Source organism: Episyrphus balteatus, chromosome 3 (assembly GCF_945859705.1).
Source record: "Episyrphus balteatus chromosome 3, idEpiBalt1.1, whole genome shotgun sequence".
Taxonomy (NCBI): domain Eukaryota; kingdom Metazoa; phylum Arthropoda; class Insecta; order Diptera; family Syrphidae; genus Episyrphus; species Episyrphus balteatus.
In genome coordinates, this window is record NC_079136.1 from 68,538,799 (window position 1) to 68,559,982 (window position 21,184).

The following is a 21,184-nucleotide window of genomic DNA, read 5'->3' on the forward strand; positions in this document are numbered from 1 at the left end:
GATTCGATGTTTTTATTGTTAATAAATGTAATAATTGTAAAAAAAATAAATTGCACGACTGGGGTCGTACGTACTTGCTCTTATGCTTAAAGTAACTATAATGTTAAAGCTTTTTATTCAAGAAATTAAAAATTTGATATTTTGAAGAAATTTCATAAGTAGTATAAAAAAATTAAATCTGTTTTTATAATTAATTAAACTCCGTTTTAAATTATCTTAAAAAAAAAAACAAATATGCCATTTTATTTCTTGTATAAAAAGGTATTTTTAGAAAAAAATTTTCGAAAATTGTAGGAGCCGTTTTTTAAAAAAATAGTTTTTTATATATAAAAATTTTTTAACATTTTTCAAAAAAAAAAGTTGGGATGCCATTTTGAAGAAATAATTAATTTACACATTAAAACTAAATTTCAAAATTTTTCATTAATCCGTTTTCAAAAAATTGATTTTTCAAAAAAAAATTTTGAAATACTTTTTAAAAAACCAAAAATGCGTTTTTTGAAAATTTTCTAAAATTTTAATATTATCTTTACTTACACACTTTTGTATAAAAATTTTCATTTGAATCGGGTTAATGTTGTACGAGATATTCAGAAATGAAAAAAACCGTTCTATGACAGGTACCGTTAATAACGGTACAAAAAATATTTTTTTTATTTAAAAAGTTGGCTCTTATGTGTAGTACTACACACAAAAATTTTAATCAAAATCGTTAGAGCCGTTTTTGAAAAAAATTAACTTTTCTATTTCCGTTATATGGCAGGTACCGTTAGTTTTGGTCATAAAAAAAAAATTTCAATTTCCCCTCTAGGGAATCACCAAAAACTGCTAACTACCAAGTTTGAAGAAAATCACTTCACTCGTTTAGGCTGCAGCTCCAGATAGAGACAGACGGACAGACAGACAGACAGACAGACAGACAGACACACAGACAGACAGACAGACAGACAGACAGAATTGCCGGACCCACTTTTTTGGCATTCTCCATCATCGTAATGTCATATAAAATTGTTATCTCGAGTTCGATTTTTTTTACGAATCCTAAACTTGACCTATAGTACCTATATCGCAAGTAAAAATGAAAAGCAAACATATTAATTAGGGTGGTGCTAAAAATGTTTCTTTTTTCATTTTTCGAAAAATTTAGATTTTAATGATGCAAAAATTTCTAAATCGTGTTTTTTGATACAACGAGTTTAAATTGATTTTTTTTCGCATTAGGGTGGCTCTAAAAAATGTTAACTTCTACAGTTTCCTGTGGAATTCGAAAAAATTAAACGTGGATATTATTTTGACCAAATTATCGAAGAAAAAAATATACATTAGGGTGGCTCAAAATTTTTTTTTTATTAATGAAAAAAAAAAATAATTTTCACTACAGAGAAAGTTGGTAAGACATGGTTTATGAAATATAATGTAAAATCAAGCAGGAATTTTCGCATTAGGGGGCTCAGAAACATAGTATATTTTAAATTTACTCTTCAAACAAAATCGATTTAATTAATTTGATATGAATTAAATAAGACAAACAACAAACAAACTTTCTGTGCAGTAAAACTATTTTTTTTTTTTCAAACGCAAAAAAAAAATTTTTTTGAACACCCTAACTAAAAATATATTTTTCCATTCAATAATTTGGTTCAAATGTGAACCACTCGTTTTTTTTTATTCCGCTGTTAAAAGTAGAAGAAAATTATGTATTTTTTTTTTTGTGCCACCCTAATATAACACGGTTTACAAATTAAAAACATGTTTTCGGGAACTGAAAAAGGAAATATTTTTTTGCTTATCAAACAAAACTCATTCTGTGGTCACTTTTATATTTTTTTTTTGCTGACGTTTATGATTACTCAGTGACTGCCGAAAATTGTACTAACGCAGGCCTGCAAACATTCTGCAGAATTGGTGTGTTCATTAATGCAGCAAAGCAGAAAGACGATTGTACTAACGCAGATTTCCATCGTTTATGAAAACACCCATATTTACCTGTTGAAGTAAAACAACAAGCACCCTTGTTTCTAATCGGTAATAACTTTTTAAAAACATGTATCATATGATGATATTCCACGAACGATTTTTTTCACTATATTTTTGACCTTCACCCCCTCCCTTTTGTCCGCGAATAAACACCCTTCCACCCAACTTTTTTTTATAGACCTTTTTATCCTTGGTTCTTATCCCAAAAGCGAACTTTTTGCCAAGTTTCATGAGTGTAACAATTTTTTTTTATTTGTTGATTTAATGTACTATTTTATCTGTACTAATAAAAAAGCTACCTTTTTTTATTGTTTTAAAAGTAGCAGATATTCGATAATACTTACTATACTTACTTTTTCCATTGTCAGATCAACTTGTTACATGTTTAAAACAAACAAAACACTCAAAAATATGCGCAGCTTAAGATTTATTAATAATAAAACTGAATATTTTGTAATTGAAGAAAAAAATCATTCTTGAGCCTTAACAACATTGGCCTAAAAATTGAAAAAGTACAAAAGCGAAAATTTTCAAACATATTTTTTGATGGTAGATATCTCTGACTGGAAAACTAACAAAAAATATGCAGAAACCTTTTTTCAAAACAAAATTACTTTAACTTATGAACTTTTGCAAAAATTGTCCAATGAAATTAAAGCCTAATAATAAATGATTTCTTTTTTTGTGAAAATAACATTAAACATAAATCATTTTTTTGAAAGTTAAATTTGTAAAAGAAGGCAAAAATTAAACAAAAAACAAATAAAATCCCTTATTTTTTTGGGAACAAAAAAAAACTATATAAACATTTAACAGAACAAAGTAAAATATATATAAAAACAAAGAAATACTTCGTCGGAATCAGAAAAAAAATATGCTGGATTAAACTTTTTATTCTTCTTCTTCAGCTTCCAAAATCAATTTAAAGCTGAATGGCTGGAAGGCATAACCAAGACCAGAATAAAACTTGCTCATGAATTCGACCCTGTTTTTAAAAGAAGAAAAATTCATTTTTAAAAAATAGGGTTTTTGTGATTTTTTCAAAACTTACCAATGCAAACGAAGAGTATGCAAGAAAGCTGACAAACCTTCCATCATAACCAAAATTGCCAAAGTAAACAATGTCCATGCACCAAAAATGAAATACAACATAATACTTCCACTGTAAGAACTACTTTGCAAGCCCAACGATAGCACCATACTCCAAAGTACTTCAGATAATTCTGAAAAAAAAATTCGAAAAAAAAAACATAAATGTTTCAAAAACTCCTGAAAAATTTTCAAAAATACTCACGAGCATGAGCAAGAGACAAAGCCCAAAGACGCAAATAAGAAGCAGTATGTGAAATAGTACTAAGAACATATTCAATAGTGTGAATAGCCTGATGAATAAAGATTTCACTCATCGGTTCCTCCTCTTCATTATGTCCACCTTCATGTCCCTCCGATCCCAATGGAAGAGGACTATCAGTTTCGGGAGTTAATTCCATTCCTTGATTAACATCGCCATTATGCTTGACATGTCCTTGATTTTTCCTTGTTAGCTTCACATAAATCGGTTTGCCCAACAACATCCATGGAATACAAACCAAACCGACACTAATGAATATAAGTTGAACTTGATGTTGAGATTCAAACATATATTCATCGCAATGTTCCAAGGGTTCCGAAGATTTGAAAAGCATCATGTTGATAAACATAATCAGCACAGATGGAGCACATCCCGGTTTGTCAGCTGTAATATCAGCCTTGGCTGAATACTTAACCCATTTAAAGAACATCATGAAGCACATGTAACCGAACAAAAGAGTCAAGAACAAAACTTGTGGCAGGAATTCCAAAAAGATGCTAACACGCTTTTGGAAATGATTAAAGTTAACCACACTCATGCAAACTCCAAAGAACATGTGAATCACACCGAATATAATTGAAAGCTTCATCTTGTAGGTATTCAAAAAGATAATCTTATTCTCTGCCAGCTGCCAAATTGGATCCAGTCCAATTGGATAGACACCTTCAACAGAATCGGTTGGATTAAGTTGCAAATGATTATTGGACATGGCTGTGGAAGTGTTATAATTAACGCTCCAAGTTGTGCCAAAAAGATTGAAAGACTTGGAGAAGACATCATTGTACATAAATCCAGTGTACATGGAGAACATTCCCATAAGCAAAATGATATAGCGACCACCAAAGAAGATTGTCCAGATTTCTCCAGCTCTAACTCGGGATAATTTCCTTTCCCAGATGCACATCCAGGCGCCGAATAGAAGCAATATAAAACCGTGACCCAAATCACCGAACATGACAGCGAATAAGAATGGGAAAGTGATGATGGTGTACAAAGCTGGATTGGCTTCGCGGTAAGTAGCTACACCATAGGCATCAATTAGATTTTGGAAGCCTCGGGTGAACTTGTTGGTGCGATTGTAGGTCGGTGGGGCTTCGTTGGTATCGATAACATTCAAAAATGATGGGATTGTACTTCCTACAGCTGCTGAACCATCGGATAAAGCTTTTTGGACGACTGGGAGGTCTTGAGTTGGGACCCAGCATTCTCCGATCAAGCATTTTTTAGTGACATCCATGTTGAATAAGTTTAGAGTATGATAGATTGCTTTCATTTTCTTCACCATGATACTCCAAGTTGGTAGGTTCTTAGAAACGGTAGCTAAAACCCTGCTACGATGATCTTCGGTTTGACTTAAAACCAGTTTTAAGTCTTCTAACCGAGTACGAACTCCCTTGACCATATCTTCACGTTCTGTATGGGAACTTGGGCATGGATACATTGAAGCATGAAAACCAGTGCATACTTTTTTGATGCGATTCTTTAGCTGTTCACCTTGGAAGAATGCTACAAAAACGGTCTTATAAATTGGATGACCTGTAGCTGGATCTTTCAAAGGCTCATCCAAATCGGAACGTTTTAGAAAAACATTACCACGTGAAATACGCCATAACATACGTTCAAAACCAAAAACTCTTTCACGATTAATTACACCAGCAACGAAACCTAAACGACCACGATTTTGGTTGACTGTGTGTTCGTCGGTAGGTAAATTAGTGCGCATAGAGTCTAAATTTAGCACCTCTTGATCGGAGAAAAAACCTTGAGTGTTTTCTAGTACTTGACGTAATTCGGTCAATTCCAAGTAATTGGACTTGAGATTTACTTCGTTTTGTGCCAATTCGAGAATTTCATTTTCGGTTTTCTCCAAATGAGCTTCTAAATCGATGATTTCTCTTGGATTTGGTGCCCTAGGGATGTCATCAATGATATCGGCTAGAACGATGCCATCTTTTTTAATTTCGGTCTCGATGTAGCGAATTTTTCGCTCGAGTTCATCACAACGACGAACTTCGGTGACGAATTTACGTTGGAATGCATTGACGCCATTATTTAACTGGAATTGTAATAAAAATGAAAGAACAATAAGTATTTGGAAATTTAACAACAAAGAGGTTTTATATATAGAAGAATAAATAAATAAATAAGGAATAGTTTATTTTAAGAAGTGTTTCAGCTACAAACTTGGGATTTGCATCAAACATTTTGTTTCGAAAAGCAACAATTACTAGCAAAAACAATTAACAAATGAATATATTTTATCTTTTGTGCGCTGGTACAGCAACTCAGGAATGCACTTTTTAAACCTCAAATTAAAAAAAAATTACTAAGTAGACCTTCAAAATTAATTTTTGGGCAACAAATTTTGTCTTTAAATGCTACATTTTTTTGGAAAAAAATTGTAATTCAACTTTTATGAAAATTTTGACTATTACAATTAAATACCTATGAATGAAAGTCCGTCTTATTTTAGCGGAATCTTGAATAACAAGATCATTAATCGAGTTACAAAATCAAGTTTTTAGCGTTTCATCTGAGTCTAGCCCACTTCACATTTCAAAAAGAAAAATGTTTGAATTTCGCATTTTTTTTAGTTTTTTAGCTTACTTTTATAAACAACATTCAACATTCTAAAAATTGGGATCTGCATTTCCAGTTTATTTCATAAAAGTTACAACTACTGGCAAACAAATTAAAAAAAAAAAGGAATATTTTAAACTTTTGTGCAAATGCATTTGCTTTCGACTAAAAATTTTAAAAAAATTATTGCAAATACTAATAGATTAATCAATGTTACATGAAATCTTACGTTTTTTGAGTAATTAAAGTGTAAATTTAAATAAATAGGCCAAAATTGTAAACAATGATAAAATTTTTTTTTCGAATTCAAGCTTTTTTCATTTTTTTTAATTTTACTAGAACATGTTCTATAGTATACTAATGTAAAATGTTTTTTACACCATCAGAAAATAGACATTTTAACGAACGAAATACCCACCGACTTTTTGAAAAAAGCTGATATTTTGACACGTGAATTTTCGATTGAAAATAAGGGTGTTTTTTTGGTATTAAGTCAAAATAAGGTGAACAAATTAATATTTTAAATCAAATAAATTACAGTGTATTTGGGACATAATAAGGTAAGTTTTCACCAAATTTCGTAAAAAAATTTTTGTTTTTGAAAAAGATAAAAATAAAAAACCAAAAACTCGGTTTTTTGAATTTTTCACATAAATTTTGAGGTTATGTGAAAAAATTGTTGATACAAAAGTTGTAGATCTTTTTATTACCTACAACTTTGCCATACAACTTTTTTCTATAGGATTTGTAGTTTTGCCGGAAATCGAGATATACCATTTTTTACCATTAAAAACTCAACCCACCCACTTCCCGAACTCGGCTCGCCCGTAATTTATTTTTCCTTTAATTTTCATCATATTCACCTCCTTTTCCAATGGGTTTCATTCTACTATGATTTTTTTTTGGTTTCAAAAATTATCGACCCTGGTCTATTTGTGATAGACTGGAGATGAAAGCAAAGTTGTGTACCCATTTTAAAACTAATTTCACATCCGTTTATTTTCAAAGTATGATAAGTCCAAAAGCGTTTTTATTTTTTATCTTTTGAACTATCGCTCCAAAAATTAAAAACGAAACGGTAATTTATACCTAGGCAAAAGTTCTACAGAATATATTTTTTATAAATTTTGCTACCAACATCAAAAGAAAATAGAGCGTTTTTTTCTTCTCCTGTAAAATTTAAAATCATGGACTTATCATGTTTTGAAAATAAATGATTCAATTTCAAATAGATTTTTTTAATTGATATTTTTACAACCTGGACCGGAAGTGCATTTTAAGACTTCAAATTGAAATGAAAAATGACTAAGAGGAGCTACAAAATTTTTGTACAACAATTTAACATTAAATTAGGTACAATTTTGGCTATAAAAAAAATTATTTTATTATGTTTTTTTGTCCACTAATTTCAGTTCTATTTTAGCGGAATTTAAAAAAAAACAAACAATTGTTGTGGCTATAAAAACAAGTTTAAGAGATTTAAAAAGCATTTAAAAAGCTACAAATTTGGATGCCAGCCAGACCCATTGTTTTTAATCGTTTTAGATTTTGTCCCATACCTTCAGACTTAAGACAGAAAATTTAATTATTCAAAAATCATGAGTGCTACAAATTTTTGGTTGGTGCAACACATTGCTATTTTATTAACTACAGTTCATAAGATGCTTTTGTTTTTGATTCCGTCACAAATTGTCCGCCAAATCTAGGAACGTATCATTTTGTTTGACAAAGATGGAGCCCTTACAAAAACTTGCAACGAATTCAATGGCTCAAAATATGCTACAAATCTGGACCACACAAAGACAAAGGGGCAGCTGAACAAATGGTATTTCAAAAAATTGGTTGCTTTTTAAAAACTGTTTTTTTTTTGCCCATTAGGCTAGACAAAGTGGGTATTTAACAATAGCTTCTTTTCGGTGATAGACCTAAGTTCAAAATTGAATTATTAAAACATTATGGCTTTTATGGGTTTATAGAAAAGTTGTATAATATATTCATATATCTTAAAGAAGATTTGACATATCAAAGCTACTAACCTAAGTAACAAACATTTAGCGAGGAAAAAAACATATTTTTCGGGGCTGCTTTGAGAAACATTTTCTATCAAATTCACCAGCAGCATTAAAACTTCCTTCATTGAAGGTTTTTACATACAAATTGGAAGCTGCCAATCAACAACAACTTAAGACTATAAAATCGATCATGGCTTCAAAGACTGAAAGGAGAAAGGTGCCGATCTTCCCAAGAAAGATCTAACAAATCTACAAAAAATTACCCAAGATGTTTGACCAAAAAAAAAAAAAAAACAAAATCCAACAAATTGACAGATATCTTCAAATCCGCTAAAATATGTCTTGAAAATCATGCCAATCTACTCATAAGAAGTAGAAAACTAAAGCAATGGGGACCCAACGAACACCAAAAACATAGAAGGCATCTTATTCTTCACTAATCCTGGATGTTTAACGTAGCTGAAAGTAAATTGTCCTATGCACGTAATTCTGGCTCATTGGGGTAACGAGGTTTTCAATAAACTTGTAATTCCAGTATAAGCCAAAAAAAAACCATCAAAAAGTCTTTGGTAATCATCATGATTTTATAAATTTTCCTAATTTTCGAATGAAAGCAACAGCTGTGCCAAATAAAAAAATATCTTTTTCATTAATATCGCAGGGCACACAAAAATTATTTTTCCGTAGGTATCAGATAAAAATTTTAATCAATTTCCTCAAATTAATTAATAGAAAAAAGATTATTTATTATTTAAATACCTTTAATTTAAAAATACTAATGTACCTAGGTGTACTCGTTTTTTTTTTTCTAAAATATCACCAAGGATTAATTCTACGCAATTTATGTCCTTCGTAGCAAAATACACACATTTTATACAATTCGTCATCAAATTAATGAGGTTACAATACCATAACGACTCACTGACTATGACGATATGACTCAAAATGCATTTATATATATAGAAAATGTCTACAAATTTTTTAATATGTTTATTTTTAAAATTAAAATATCAGCTAGAAATTCTAGAGTTCGCATTATTGCGACCGTTCACACTTCTAGCTAGACACATTAATGCCCACCTAATATAATTTTTTTTATTATCATGTTCTCATAACTATAAAAATAAAACAAAAATATAATATTAAACAGCCAGCCAGGAGCATATAATATGTATGCAGAAGTCGTATATAAATAATCTTTACCTTCTATACAAAACAGTTTGTGCGTTAAAATAAATCATTTTTTTTTTTTTTCAAAGCAAAAAAAAAATAGAAAAACAAACATGTCTTTTAAATTAGGTTCATCATAAATTTAGCATTATCAAACTGAAATCGAAATAATAAATTAATTTTCAAGCTCTTGAACTTGACAGTCTGAATTTCTATTTCTATTAACTTTGATCGTGCTCCACAATAAAGATGAAAAAAAGGCAAATAGACTCCATTCATAAGTGAACAATATTTTTACAATTAAAAACATGAAACAAAATTGCTATAAAACATTTTTTTTCAAGATCCAAATAGTAAATTAAATTCTTCTGATCATTAAAAGAAATTTTAATAATCCACAAGGAAGCAACATTATTTCCATCAATTATTTTTCACAAAAATTAATCTAAATAATCTTACATCACGAAATTGAACGCATCCAGTTTCTCCCAGCTCCGACACAGATGTGTATGCCGCCTCTGGCTGTATAAACATTTGGCATAATGCCATCTCTTCGCTGCGGAACATGTCCCCCATGATGAAGACTTATGATTGCCCTGTAAAAAAAAGAAAATATTATTGAGCTAAATAAAATTAACAAAAACAAAAAAAAATGAACATACAAATAAATAAAATTAGAAAAGGGCAATATCAGCAACTTTAACCCTCTACCGCATACCAACCCATATATGGTTTATCGATTTCATATCGATTTATTTCCGTTATATTGCACCAAATGTCAAAAAGAAAAAACTATAGTAGAACTACGTCTATTTTTTTATAATAAATCGGTTTTTATTATCAGTAAGAGAGTCGTGATTCTGAAATAAACTCATTGTTTCAAGAGCATGTGTAAAGTGCAAATCAGTGAATAAAAGTGTGTACTTTTCCGGTGTTTTTTCATAATAAACAAGTACCTAAGTTGCATCCAATTAAAAATAAGTTTCGTATATATTTATTATACTTTTATATGTTTACGAAGTTTGTTTTTTGTTTTTTATAATAATTTTTGTCTTTTTTTTTCATTTTTTCCAAAACACCATATATGGGTTATCATGCGTTGGCGACATACATAACTGATTTTTGTATGATTTTTATTTTTTTTTGTAAAATGAATTCGAAGACTTTATATAGAAAAAATAAGCGTGTAAATGCTATAACTCGTGATGGCTTTCGAAGTGATGATGATCTAGCTTCAGATTCTGGCTCTTTTTAACATCAAACAAGCCATCTCCGAGCACTTATATGCAAATCTTGATAACCTACAATGTCACGAAAAAGAAGACGACCTTCAACTTTGGTAGGTGATCAAAGCAGAGATGGAAAAAAACAAATGGGAGGGAGTTATACAAGTCACGGAAGTCCATTTCCATCTTATCCCGAAACTTCAATTCACTCACAACATCAACCAAGGGCAAAAGTCGTTGAATTCAGTGCGAACTGGAAAAATCGACCATATCCCTGAATGGCAAAAAAAAACGCCAAAATATTCCATTTTCTACACAATGTGAGTTTGAATAAATTCCATGAATAAGAAAAGTCCATTGTAATAAAAACATACTTTTCAAAACATACCTTGAATGCATACTAAACCATATATGGGTTATAAATTTTCTGCATTAAATCGCCTTGCTGCATACTAACCCATATATGGTTTATGTTTCTAAAAATGTATATATATGTAAAAAAATAAAAATTTCTATGTAATACCTTTTTTCAACCCCTAATAAAATTAAAAAATTGTAAAAAAATTTTTATATCACTTCGTTCATAATTCATGCAGTAGAGGGTTAAAAAAGAAGTTAGCCCACAAAAAACCTTTGAGCATGTTTTCTATTATCAAATCAACTGCCTCATCGAACTTTATCTTTACTTTGACGGGAATAAAAAGAACTGAAATTGAGGCCGGAACTGGCATCAGCACATTTGCAACAATATTGGGGACTACAAATTGAAATCGGGTATGTGCCTGGCTACACGGTGATTTTTCAATCGCCTAACCAGTCAGGTTGTAGGCAAGAGGGGTGAGGATTTTCCTCTTTTTGACGTTTGTTCCTAGAAAATGTGAATCGGAACGTGATTGGGCACAACACTGTGTGGCCAGGCCCTATAAGATATCTGTCACCGAGACACAGTGTGTCATTAACTTAATGTTCGAGTATGTGTGATTATATATCCAGTAAAATTTGCCTTTATTTTATTCAAACAAAATAAATTACCGGGTCACTGGGGTGTATACGTAACTTTTTTTTCTACTGAAAAATTTAAACAATTTATTATTATGGCATTACCTTGATAAAGAACGCAAAAAAGGGGGTACCCGCAATTCTGTCAGTCTGTCTGTATCTATCCTTAACTACTGAAGCGATTTTCTTCAAATTTTGAAGTTATGAGTTTTCAGATTCTCTACAGGTGAAATTTAAATTTTATTTTTAGAACCAAAATTAACGGTAAAATGGAAAAGGTTGTTTTTTTCCTAGAACGGCTCTAACGGTTCTGATAAAAAATACGGGTACTGTGGCATACAAGGTCCTACTTTTGAAATAAATTTTAGTCAACTTAATTTTAATTACTTAATTTCAAAAATAATAACTTTTATTTTTTTTTTGATCAGGGGATAGTACGATAACTAAGGCGTTGAAAATTAGTAACGGTTTCTTATAGAGGAATCAAATATAACTATTTTTTACTATGGGAGGGGATGGTCTATCTCTCCCCGTTTAGGAGGGAGGGTCAATTTTCTAAAAGATAACTCAAAATAAAAAAAAAAATTATTTAAAAATGACGGCAATGCCTACAGTTATGAATGATACCTTTTTCAGAAGCCAGTATTTTCCACTTTATTTAAATTTTTAAATCAAGTTATTTCAATAATATTTAAAATAACTTGATTTGAAAATTAAAAATAAGTGCAAAATATTGGCTTTTGAAAAAGGTATCTTTTATAGTTGTAAGGGTTGCCATTATTTTGAAATATTTTTTTAATCATTTTTTGTTTTTTTTTTTTAGAAAATTGCTCCTCCCTCCTAAACGGGGGGAGATAGACTGTTCTACAAAATTCTGTCACCGCCTTAGTTATCGTACTCTTTCTTGCCTTAAATCAATCTTTGAAAAATGGATAGATGAATTTTCTTGAAATTTTATTCTACTAATTTTTTTTTTCTTTTTTGAAAGAATTCCCAAAATTTGTATACACAAAAAATTATTTTTTTTTTAAAACGACGCCAAGAATTTCCAAAAATTTTTTTTAAATTCTTTGTTATGAAAAAACCGAATGGCATACCTACTTTTTTCGAGATTTGAACCATAAAAGATGTTTTCGTAATTTTTAAAACAACTTTCAAAACTGAATGATATAATTAAATTAAAGTTATTATTTTATGAATGCTGTACAAAACTTGCAACATTCTAAGCAAATTTAACCATAAGAGTCAGTACGTACATTTCATTGTAATGTATCCAAAAATCTGGATTCAGGTAAAAAAAAAAATTGATTTTTTTAAACATTCAGTTATTGCATATACCTATTCTAATTTCTCCAAGTCTTAAAATAATAACTACAGTTATTTACTTTTATATAGCGATTGTAAAAACACGTAATTTTATTCAATGTATGCAAAAAATCTTCAAGCTTCCGTTTCAGCGCTGCTTTTACCTTGAGGTAGGTACATGGTAATTGTTGATTTTAGATTTAGTTCAAGCTTACATTTAAAGGTGGTTTTGTGTAAGTCCGTCTCCGGAAGTAGAATTACGAATAAAGGAAGCGGCTAATTAAGGTGTAAAACTCACATAAATTATTACTTTCTGAGCAGGTGGAGGCAACAACATTTTTCTTTATAATTTGATTTCATCAATATAGCTGTCGTACAAGTATTATATTCTTAGATTAATGCTTTAATATGATTATTGTCTAAAATCTGAAGTACTTTTGTTTATAATCCAGATAAGATCTCCATGTTTATACACATTGTTATCACTTCTAATAAATCGATTTTTTAACCCTTATAAAATCAATCAGAAAAAGAATTTTTAAAACTGAAATTAAAAGTTAATTTCAAGTCATAATCATTCAATATGATTGTTGTGTATAGATAAAGAGATAACTCAAGTGGTTTTCTACTATGAAACACTTGTACTAACAACAAATTAGTAGGAACACACTTCTAAGACATTCTATTAGAGAAGTACCCACTTTAGAAAGTCAATCAGATATTGACAAGCATTATGTCTTTTGGAATGATTGGATATAGAAGGCAGTCTTCAACTTACTATAGACTTAAACAAAGGAGACAGGTTTTGGAAAAGAAAAATAGTTAAGACCATAATAATATGTCAAATTTTAGCAAATTTTTTGATAGCCTAAGAAAGAAATAAGTCAGAATCCATACATATTAAAAAAAATATTATCTTACATTCAAGAACACGAAAGTACAAAAATAGCCCCAAAATACAAATCTATGATTATTATGATGACGATTCTCTTCATGAAAAAATTATGATTACCTTACATACATACGTTCTCATTGAAGTCGAACAATCTTAACAATTCCATTTCTTATAAATAAAAAAAGAATAACATAAATCCATCATGTTAAAGGTTAACCCAGACTCATTTCCTTTGGAAGCTAAACATTAAAAACGTGTAGTTTTATGTCCTCAGGGTTCACATTCTCCAGATAAACAAGTTGGCAATTAATATTTTTTATTATTTTTCGCGATACAATCCAGTGTAAACTAGATTATTTTGGTACACTCCGAGTCATTTAAATTAACATAATTAAAATATTTTTTATAACACTGTAACAAAAATAAAACACAAAAGTTATTCTCATGTGTAAAATAGGTGTTTCTTTAGAATTTTGAAGAGCTTGCAAGATCATGGAAACTTCAAAGACTATAATACATTTAAAATTCATAATATTTCTGAAACACCTACACAAAAAGTGTAATTTTTCGAATGAGACTTAGAATTAAGAGAAAAACAACTGCTCAAAACTAACCTCAAAAATATTTCGTTTGAGAGTAAAAAACAAAATATTTCGTTTGATATTGTAAAAACAAAACAAAATGGCGGCTTTGCAATTGTTATGTTTTTTTTTTTCTTTTAAAATTATCAAAAAAAAGTTTTGTTTTGAAGAATTGTTTTCCACCACATTAAAACAAACCTTTTATCTTATTTCGAAACTAATGTATTAAAAACATGAATAATAAAAGTGCATCTATCCACATGAACCTCACTGTTCCAAAAAATTTAATTTTGTTTTGCAAAAAGTCATAAAATAAAAAAGTAGTTTTACTTGTTTTATTTCGTCAATGTTATTTCGTATATTATTCGCTTCATAGTTGATTTTTATCAAAGAAAAATATTATTTGCTTTAAGTTAAATTTTCCATTTTAAAGCACGAAAAATCGAATAGAAAAAAAATGAATCAGTTTTTAAATACATTTTATGGTTAAAAAAGTAATGTTTACATTCAATTTAATTGTTTTGTTGGAATTGTTTCTTTGTTTTCCTTGGGAGTGAATAAAAAAACATAAATAATCTATTTTCATACGATTTATGATTGTTTAGATTTTTGAATAAATAAACCATTTCGTAATAGAGGCTTCATTATTTTAATGTGCTATTCTGAAATAATGAGGTAGGCAGAGAGATAAATCCACATGAAATTATATAAAAGAGAAAAAAAAGTAAAAATACTGGAGTAACATTTAACGAATTTGAATCTAAAAAAAAAAGTACATGAAATAAATTTGAAATTAATGTGAGACATAATTTTATTCTTTAATTTTCTGTAGTGCTTCCGGATTTTCGACGTGATAACGTCTTATAAATCCATGAACCATGGATGCATCCACGAAAAAGTGACGCCATTTTCTCTCGTTACGACTGAGGTTTTTAGCAGTGTGGTAATATATTGCAATTAAAAATAAAATATTAGAGATACAAAAATCTGCTATAGCTCATTTAAAAGGTTATACCTAGGGTGAATAGGGGTAAAACGATATTTCAAAAAGTTTCTATTTTCTAAACTCGACGCAGTAGAAAGTTGTATGGATAGATAAATTTATTGTTAATCAGACGAAGGTATTAAAAAAAATCTAAAACTTTCAACATCAAGCTAGAAAAGGTTTTTCTTAAACAAAAACGTGAGGTAGACCTTCGACAAAGTGGTAATAATGCGAAGGGAAAATTCTTTACAGAAATTCTTTTCCATTAATTTTTTTTACAAAAGCACTGCGTTTTAAAATACGAATTTTTGAAAAACACTTAATTTTTTAGGGGTATTTGTATGTTTTTTTTTTTTATTTTTGAGAATTATTCTACGCATTCAAAAAATTCCAATCTTATAGGACATATACATAGGTATTGGCCATGGGTTTGGGCATGCAAATTGAATATCTAAAAAAATGATTGACCAAATAACGGGAAAAAACGTTACATTTTTGACCAACCACCAGTGTAGAAAGTACAGTGATCTCAGTTTCAAATTTCGACATGGTTGGCTTAAAAAAATTGTAACTTTTTTTTGTAGAAAACGTACTAATATGATTGAGGCATATTATTAAAACTGAAATAACAAACTTTCAGATGGTATAAAACTTATTATGATTGCATTCAAAAAAATTCCAATTCTTTTTGTGGATGTCATGGAGACATGATTGAGGTGAATATTTTGAGCTGAAATAAAAACCTTTTATATGATATTAAATTTATTCGAGGTTGTCATATAAAACACATGGTTTTAAAGTGTTTAAAGTTTCATGAAAAGTGATTGTTCTCAATAAATCATTTTTATTCCTTTTACGGAACATATTAAGAAAAAATATTTAACTTTTTAATGGTGTAATCTTGTTGTTAGCTTTTTTATATAAAAAAATTTAAAAGACAAAAAAGGTATTTTGTCTTAGCTTTTTCTCCTAAATTATTATTGGATTTAAAAATTACTCCGTTTTTCTACAAAACATGCAGTTATAAATATGTAAAGTCTTAATCATTGGCTTGTGATATAATATGAGATGGTGTTATTACATGTCTTAAACATTTTTTAACAAGGAAGTTGACAAAAAAATAATTTTTAAAACATTTTTTTTTATCAAAAGCACACAACCTCTTTCTTATGACATTATCACTTAAAATTATCGTTAGTTAACCGACTTTACAGGCAACCACTTTTTTAAGAAATCACTTCAGTGCACTGGGCTGTAAGTTGGGGTTGAGACAGAATATTTCACAGACAGAAAGAATTACGAGATCCAATTTTTTTGAATGATGTATCATTTTATATGCCATGCATTATTATTATTTTGATACTGTACCGAAAATTACAACAAATAGAAATAGAACGAATTCATTTAACCGCCACAAAAATTAAAATACTTTTAATACCTCTACCTACATTACCTTACCCTGCCGGCCGGTAATATTTTCTAATTTGAATACCTATACCTACTCACCAAGACGACACACCCTAAAGAATTTTATCCAAAAAAACAATACCTATCTATCTATCTACGATCATATTCCGATTCGGATTTCTATATCTCTCTTTTGAAACTTAACTCTTTTTCAAAAGAATTATCATTATCTTTATCTTGTCTTAAAGAACAAAAAAAAAACTCAAGCCTTGCAAATATTTACTTTGTATCTTTTTTTTTATTTTTTTTTCTACGATCATTCGTCAGTGAAAAAAACTTTAAAATTCAAAACAAGTAAAACAAGGTTTTTGTTTTTGGTCATAAAAAAAATTCCTATATTTCAATTAAAATTCATTAAATGTATATTATATACAAATATATATATATACAATTGCAGAAAAAAAGAGTATTAAATTAATACTCTGCCATTTGTTGGGAATAAAAAATTGAACAAAAAATGCTGACGTCTTCTTCAATTTGAAGTTTATTTATTTATTCTGTCGCTCTCTATACTCTGCTCTGTCCCAATCCAAGTCCCCACCCTTCTTGTTGTTATTAGCCATCGCAAAGCATCATTCAAATTAGAAACTTATCAGTATGAACCATCAGAAAAAAAGAGAGAAATAATTATTATTGTTCTAACTATACCCATGTGATATAGTCGTATATATCTATCTACAAACAAACACGAGATCAGGGTATTAAAAAAAAAGTAGTAATTTAGATACCACATTTGTTTGTTCATCAAAAATTATTATATAATTTCATTTTTTTTTTTTTGTATCCATAAAACGATGAAGTTGCTAACTCCATAGTGTGTATATCAAAAAAAAGGCACATGATAAATTAAATTGTACATAAATCATAAATTGATCATAATTAATCCCAAAAACATCAAAGGCAAAAAAAATATCATTTTGATAAGGCAACAATGGAAGACTATGAATTAACCCCATTTTTAGACGGTTTTTGTTCTAGGGAAAAACTTGACAATTGAGTTTGAAGTGTTTAAATACCTGTTCGCTATTCGTTTTTGGTTGCACAAAAAAACAAACAAAAAAGAAAAAAAAAAAGTATTCAACTTGTTCGCCCTGAACACTCATACATTTGCATTTGATCGCACACAACTCAAGCCCCCATCACATCGATCGTGTTGTACTTACTCTTACCTACATCTACCTTTGAAAAACAGCAGGTAGTTTTTTTTTTGTAATTTATTTTCGAGACGAGATCCCATGACTGTGATCAGAAGAGTAAGAAAAATTGTATGAAAAATCACGTGCCTTTAAACTTTTTTAACGAACAGTTAATAGAAGTTAAAAAGCTTACGATCGTAATTTTAGAAAACTTGGGGTCAACCATCAAACATTGACCCTTCGCCCCACAAATATTTATACCAATTTAAAATCAGAAAAAAACACTCACGAAATTTGTTGCAAAAAAATAAGACATTTTTATCTAAAAATATCTGCAAAAAGTTATCAGATCGTCTAGGGGCTTTCTGTTGGTAGATCGCTTTTTTTTCATCTTAAAATTTAAGAGTTCAAAAGTTGGATAAAACTTACCCTTTTTTTATTGGAAAATTTTTATCTTTCAAAGTCACTTAATTTTTAATTATTTTCCAATAAATTAATAAATTTTTTTCAATGCACACCAGACGAAAGGAAGCAGTGTGCTATTACGCGTTTACCCGTTCGAAGTTAGTAGACGTCTGCTAGACGGTTGGCTATGTTCCCAAATCTCCAAGCTCAATCCAATTTGTTGTTTCGAACAATTATATGACAGCTCTGCTTGGGTGTATATATATTTGTTGTTGTTGGGACATTGGGAGTGTAAACTTTTAACTCAAAATGCTCTTGAGTGAAATAATTTTATAAATTTTTGTGCTTTGCCGTCAGTGCAACTGTTTGTGTTCAAAAAATTTTCTCACATTTGAATTAGGTGTATACTTGCTCTTATTAGATTTTTGTTTAATTTATTTAGATTTTGTTTTTTTTTTTTGTAATTTGCATAAGAAAGAGAGAATCGTCTTATAATTGTCTCATTTGCATTTAATATGTTGTTGGCTAGTTAGAGGTTGGTGCTGGCAATGTCTGTATGGGGACAAATTTTAAAAAGTAAACACAAAACATTGTAGTTTGTAATTTTGTAATCAAACAGCTTTGATGGTTACTCTTTGATGTTTAATTGAGAGAAAATTAGTATTTTATTGAAAATAATTTCGGTGTTGAAAATATAGAGATTATAATGAGAAGATTTTCCAGCATGCATTTGAACACATCCAAAAATTGTTGTGGGCACTTAAAATGTTAGTAAAAATACAATTTTGAGATATTTTTTTTTCAGGACACTGTGGTGTATACGTACTTTTTTGTTCAATGTTATTAGACTTTGTTGAGGTAAATTCATTTAAAATACAAATCTTTAATGTATGTACCTTTTTGATGGAATATTTGTTTTTACTTGCTCTATAGGGCAAAACCAACATTACGATAAAGCTAGAACTACATCGAAACACAAAGGCAAGAAAAGTAGGTATAAAAAGTAAACAAAAGTAGGTACAAAATAACAAAAAAAATGTATTGATGTGACATTTAAAAATATAGATTATTTGAAAAATTAGAAACTTATTTGTACTTTTTTCACTTTGTGTTTCTATGTAGTTCGGGCTTGAGTCTCGTAATTCCGTCTGTGCGTCCATGCGTCTGTACGTCCATCTGTACACATTTCCACAGTCTAAACGGGTGGACGGATTTTCCTCAAATTTGGTAGAGATTATTTTTATGGAATTCTGAAAATTGTTTTTTTTTTGTACCTCACAAACAAAATATTCAAGTTATAACTTAATTACTCGAAAACGCCTCTAACGATTTTGATTAAACTTTACATGCGTAATATTCAAAGGAATTACAATTAAAACTGCTTTTTATAGTTTTTCTCAACAAAAAAGTCTAGGTATTTGACAAACAAAAATTTCATTTAACAAAAATTTGCACTCTCTGCTCTTTCCCTACATCAACCAAATTTCGTTAAAATTTCTGTAGAGGCAGATTTTATAATCTTCAAGTAAACTAACATCAAAGTGCTTGGAACTGAAAGAGCAAGTACGTGCTACCCAGTCGTGGATTTTATTTCTTAATGTCCTCTTATTCTTCAAAATTCCCTTAATTTCTTGTACTAATCCAGTAACCAGTGTCGTATTGAGGGGGGGGGCTCAGGGGGCTAAACCCCTCCCCCCAAGCCTTCAAGATCATGTTATTATTTAGCTGATTTCATCATAATGTACATGATCAACTGAAAATTGTACGTAAATCTTAAAGATTTAGAGGCAGCACAGATGCTCGAGCCCCCTCCAAATTCTGAAACGGCTGTTTGTGTTTGTTTGAAGTAAGAAGTGTAGCTGACGTTGAGGGTTGGGGTAATATTTTTTTTCGGATTTTAGTCCAATTCGGAATTCTTCAGATCATTTTTTTTAATATTTTGACGTCGAATTACATCACCGTTTAATTTTGAAAGACTTCTTATGCAATCTCAAAATGCCGTATTTTATCGTCTTATTCATATTTACCTACTTTTTTCAAAAATAACATTTTTCTCAAAGATATTGGAAATAGAAATTTTTGATATCTCAAAATCTTAGTGGTCAACATAACTAATGGTTTCTTTAAGCACATTCCAGTTTGCGCTACTGATTTTTATTAAAAAAGCAACATTTTACGAAAAAAATATATAGGTACCTACATACTTCGGATTAAAAATCAAAAAGAATTTCATTGAAAATTAGTTTTTGAGACTTCACATTCTGCATTTCACTTTTTGCCCATTCACTTGCCTAAAGTGAAACTATGTAGGTGTTCTGTCTGCATTTTTTCACTCATTTAGATTTTCTCATCGAATGCAATTCGCTTTGTTTCTGTTCTTGAAGCCACAATAATTTCACTTTAGAAACAAAATAAAAATGGATGATCCTCCAGTTCGGAGCAATTTCAAAGTTTTCGAAATCGATCGAAATGAAGAATATGATATTTCATTTCACGTGAAATTGGAAAGTGAATTCAATTTACTTTCGGTCGAATCGTGGAACATGGGCGTTTATATCGAAAATAGTGATGAGTATAGCTCAAAAACTAGACGTGATAGGAATAAATCTGTATACTGTTTTGAATTTAAGAAGTAAAATGTTTGGGACACAAGAACTTTGATGAAACACGAAAATGCTACTATACCACTTTCAATACCTCAGCACTTCGCTCTCGATCAAAGATGAATAAAAAAGACAACAAATTGTTCGTACATTTACCCCCTAAAAATTTTTTTTTTAAATTTTCCAGCCCCCTCCAAATTTTTTTCTAGATACGCCACTGCCAGTAACTAGGCATTATTATCTTTCATTATCATCCATCGAAACCTAAAAAATTTATTTAATTGAATATTTTTTACGAATTTTTAAATAAATGTTACATGAGAGTAACGCTAGTTCCGAAAGGGTTAATATAACCTCTTTCATTATTAGTCTTTCTCTAGAAATATAAAGGAAGAACTGTTGATATTGGCGAAAAATTGTTTTATAACTCTAGAACTTTTTTTTTGTCGGCAGTAAAGTAATAGCCCCACTTTATAGAACCATTTTCGGCCC

The 21,184-nt window shown here is 29.6% G+C and overlaps 1 protein-coding gene across 1 annotated transcript; it reads right to left on the minus strand.

Moving 5' to 3' along the window:
* Positions 1–2,387: 2,387 nt before the first annotated feature.
* On the minus strand, positions 2,388–18,268 carry LOC129914170 (V-type proton ATPase 116 kDa subunit a 1-like). Its single transcript, XM_055993278.1, has 5 exons — positions 18,114–18,268; positions 9,550–9,686; positions 3,272–5,384; positions 3,029–3,200; positions 2,388–2,962 (listed from the first exon to the last, which is right to left on the minus strand). The coding sequence occupies exons 2-5, from the start codon at positions 9,664–9,666 to the stop codon at positions 2,869–2,871; spliced, it is 2,496 nt and encodes an 831-aa protein (XP_055849253.1). The 5' UTR covers positions 9,667–9,686; positions 18,114–18,268; the 3' UTR covers positions 2,388–2,868.
* Positions 18,269–21,184: the final 2,916 nt, after the last annotated feature.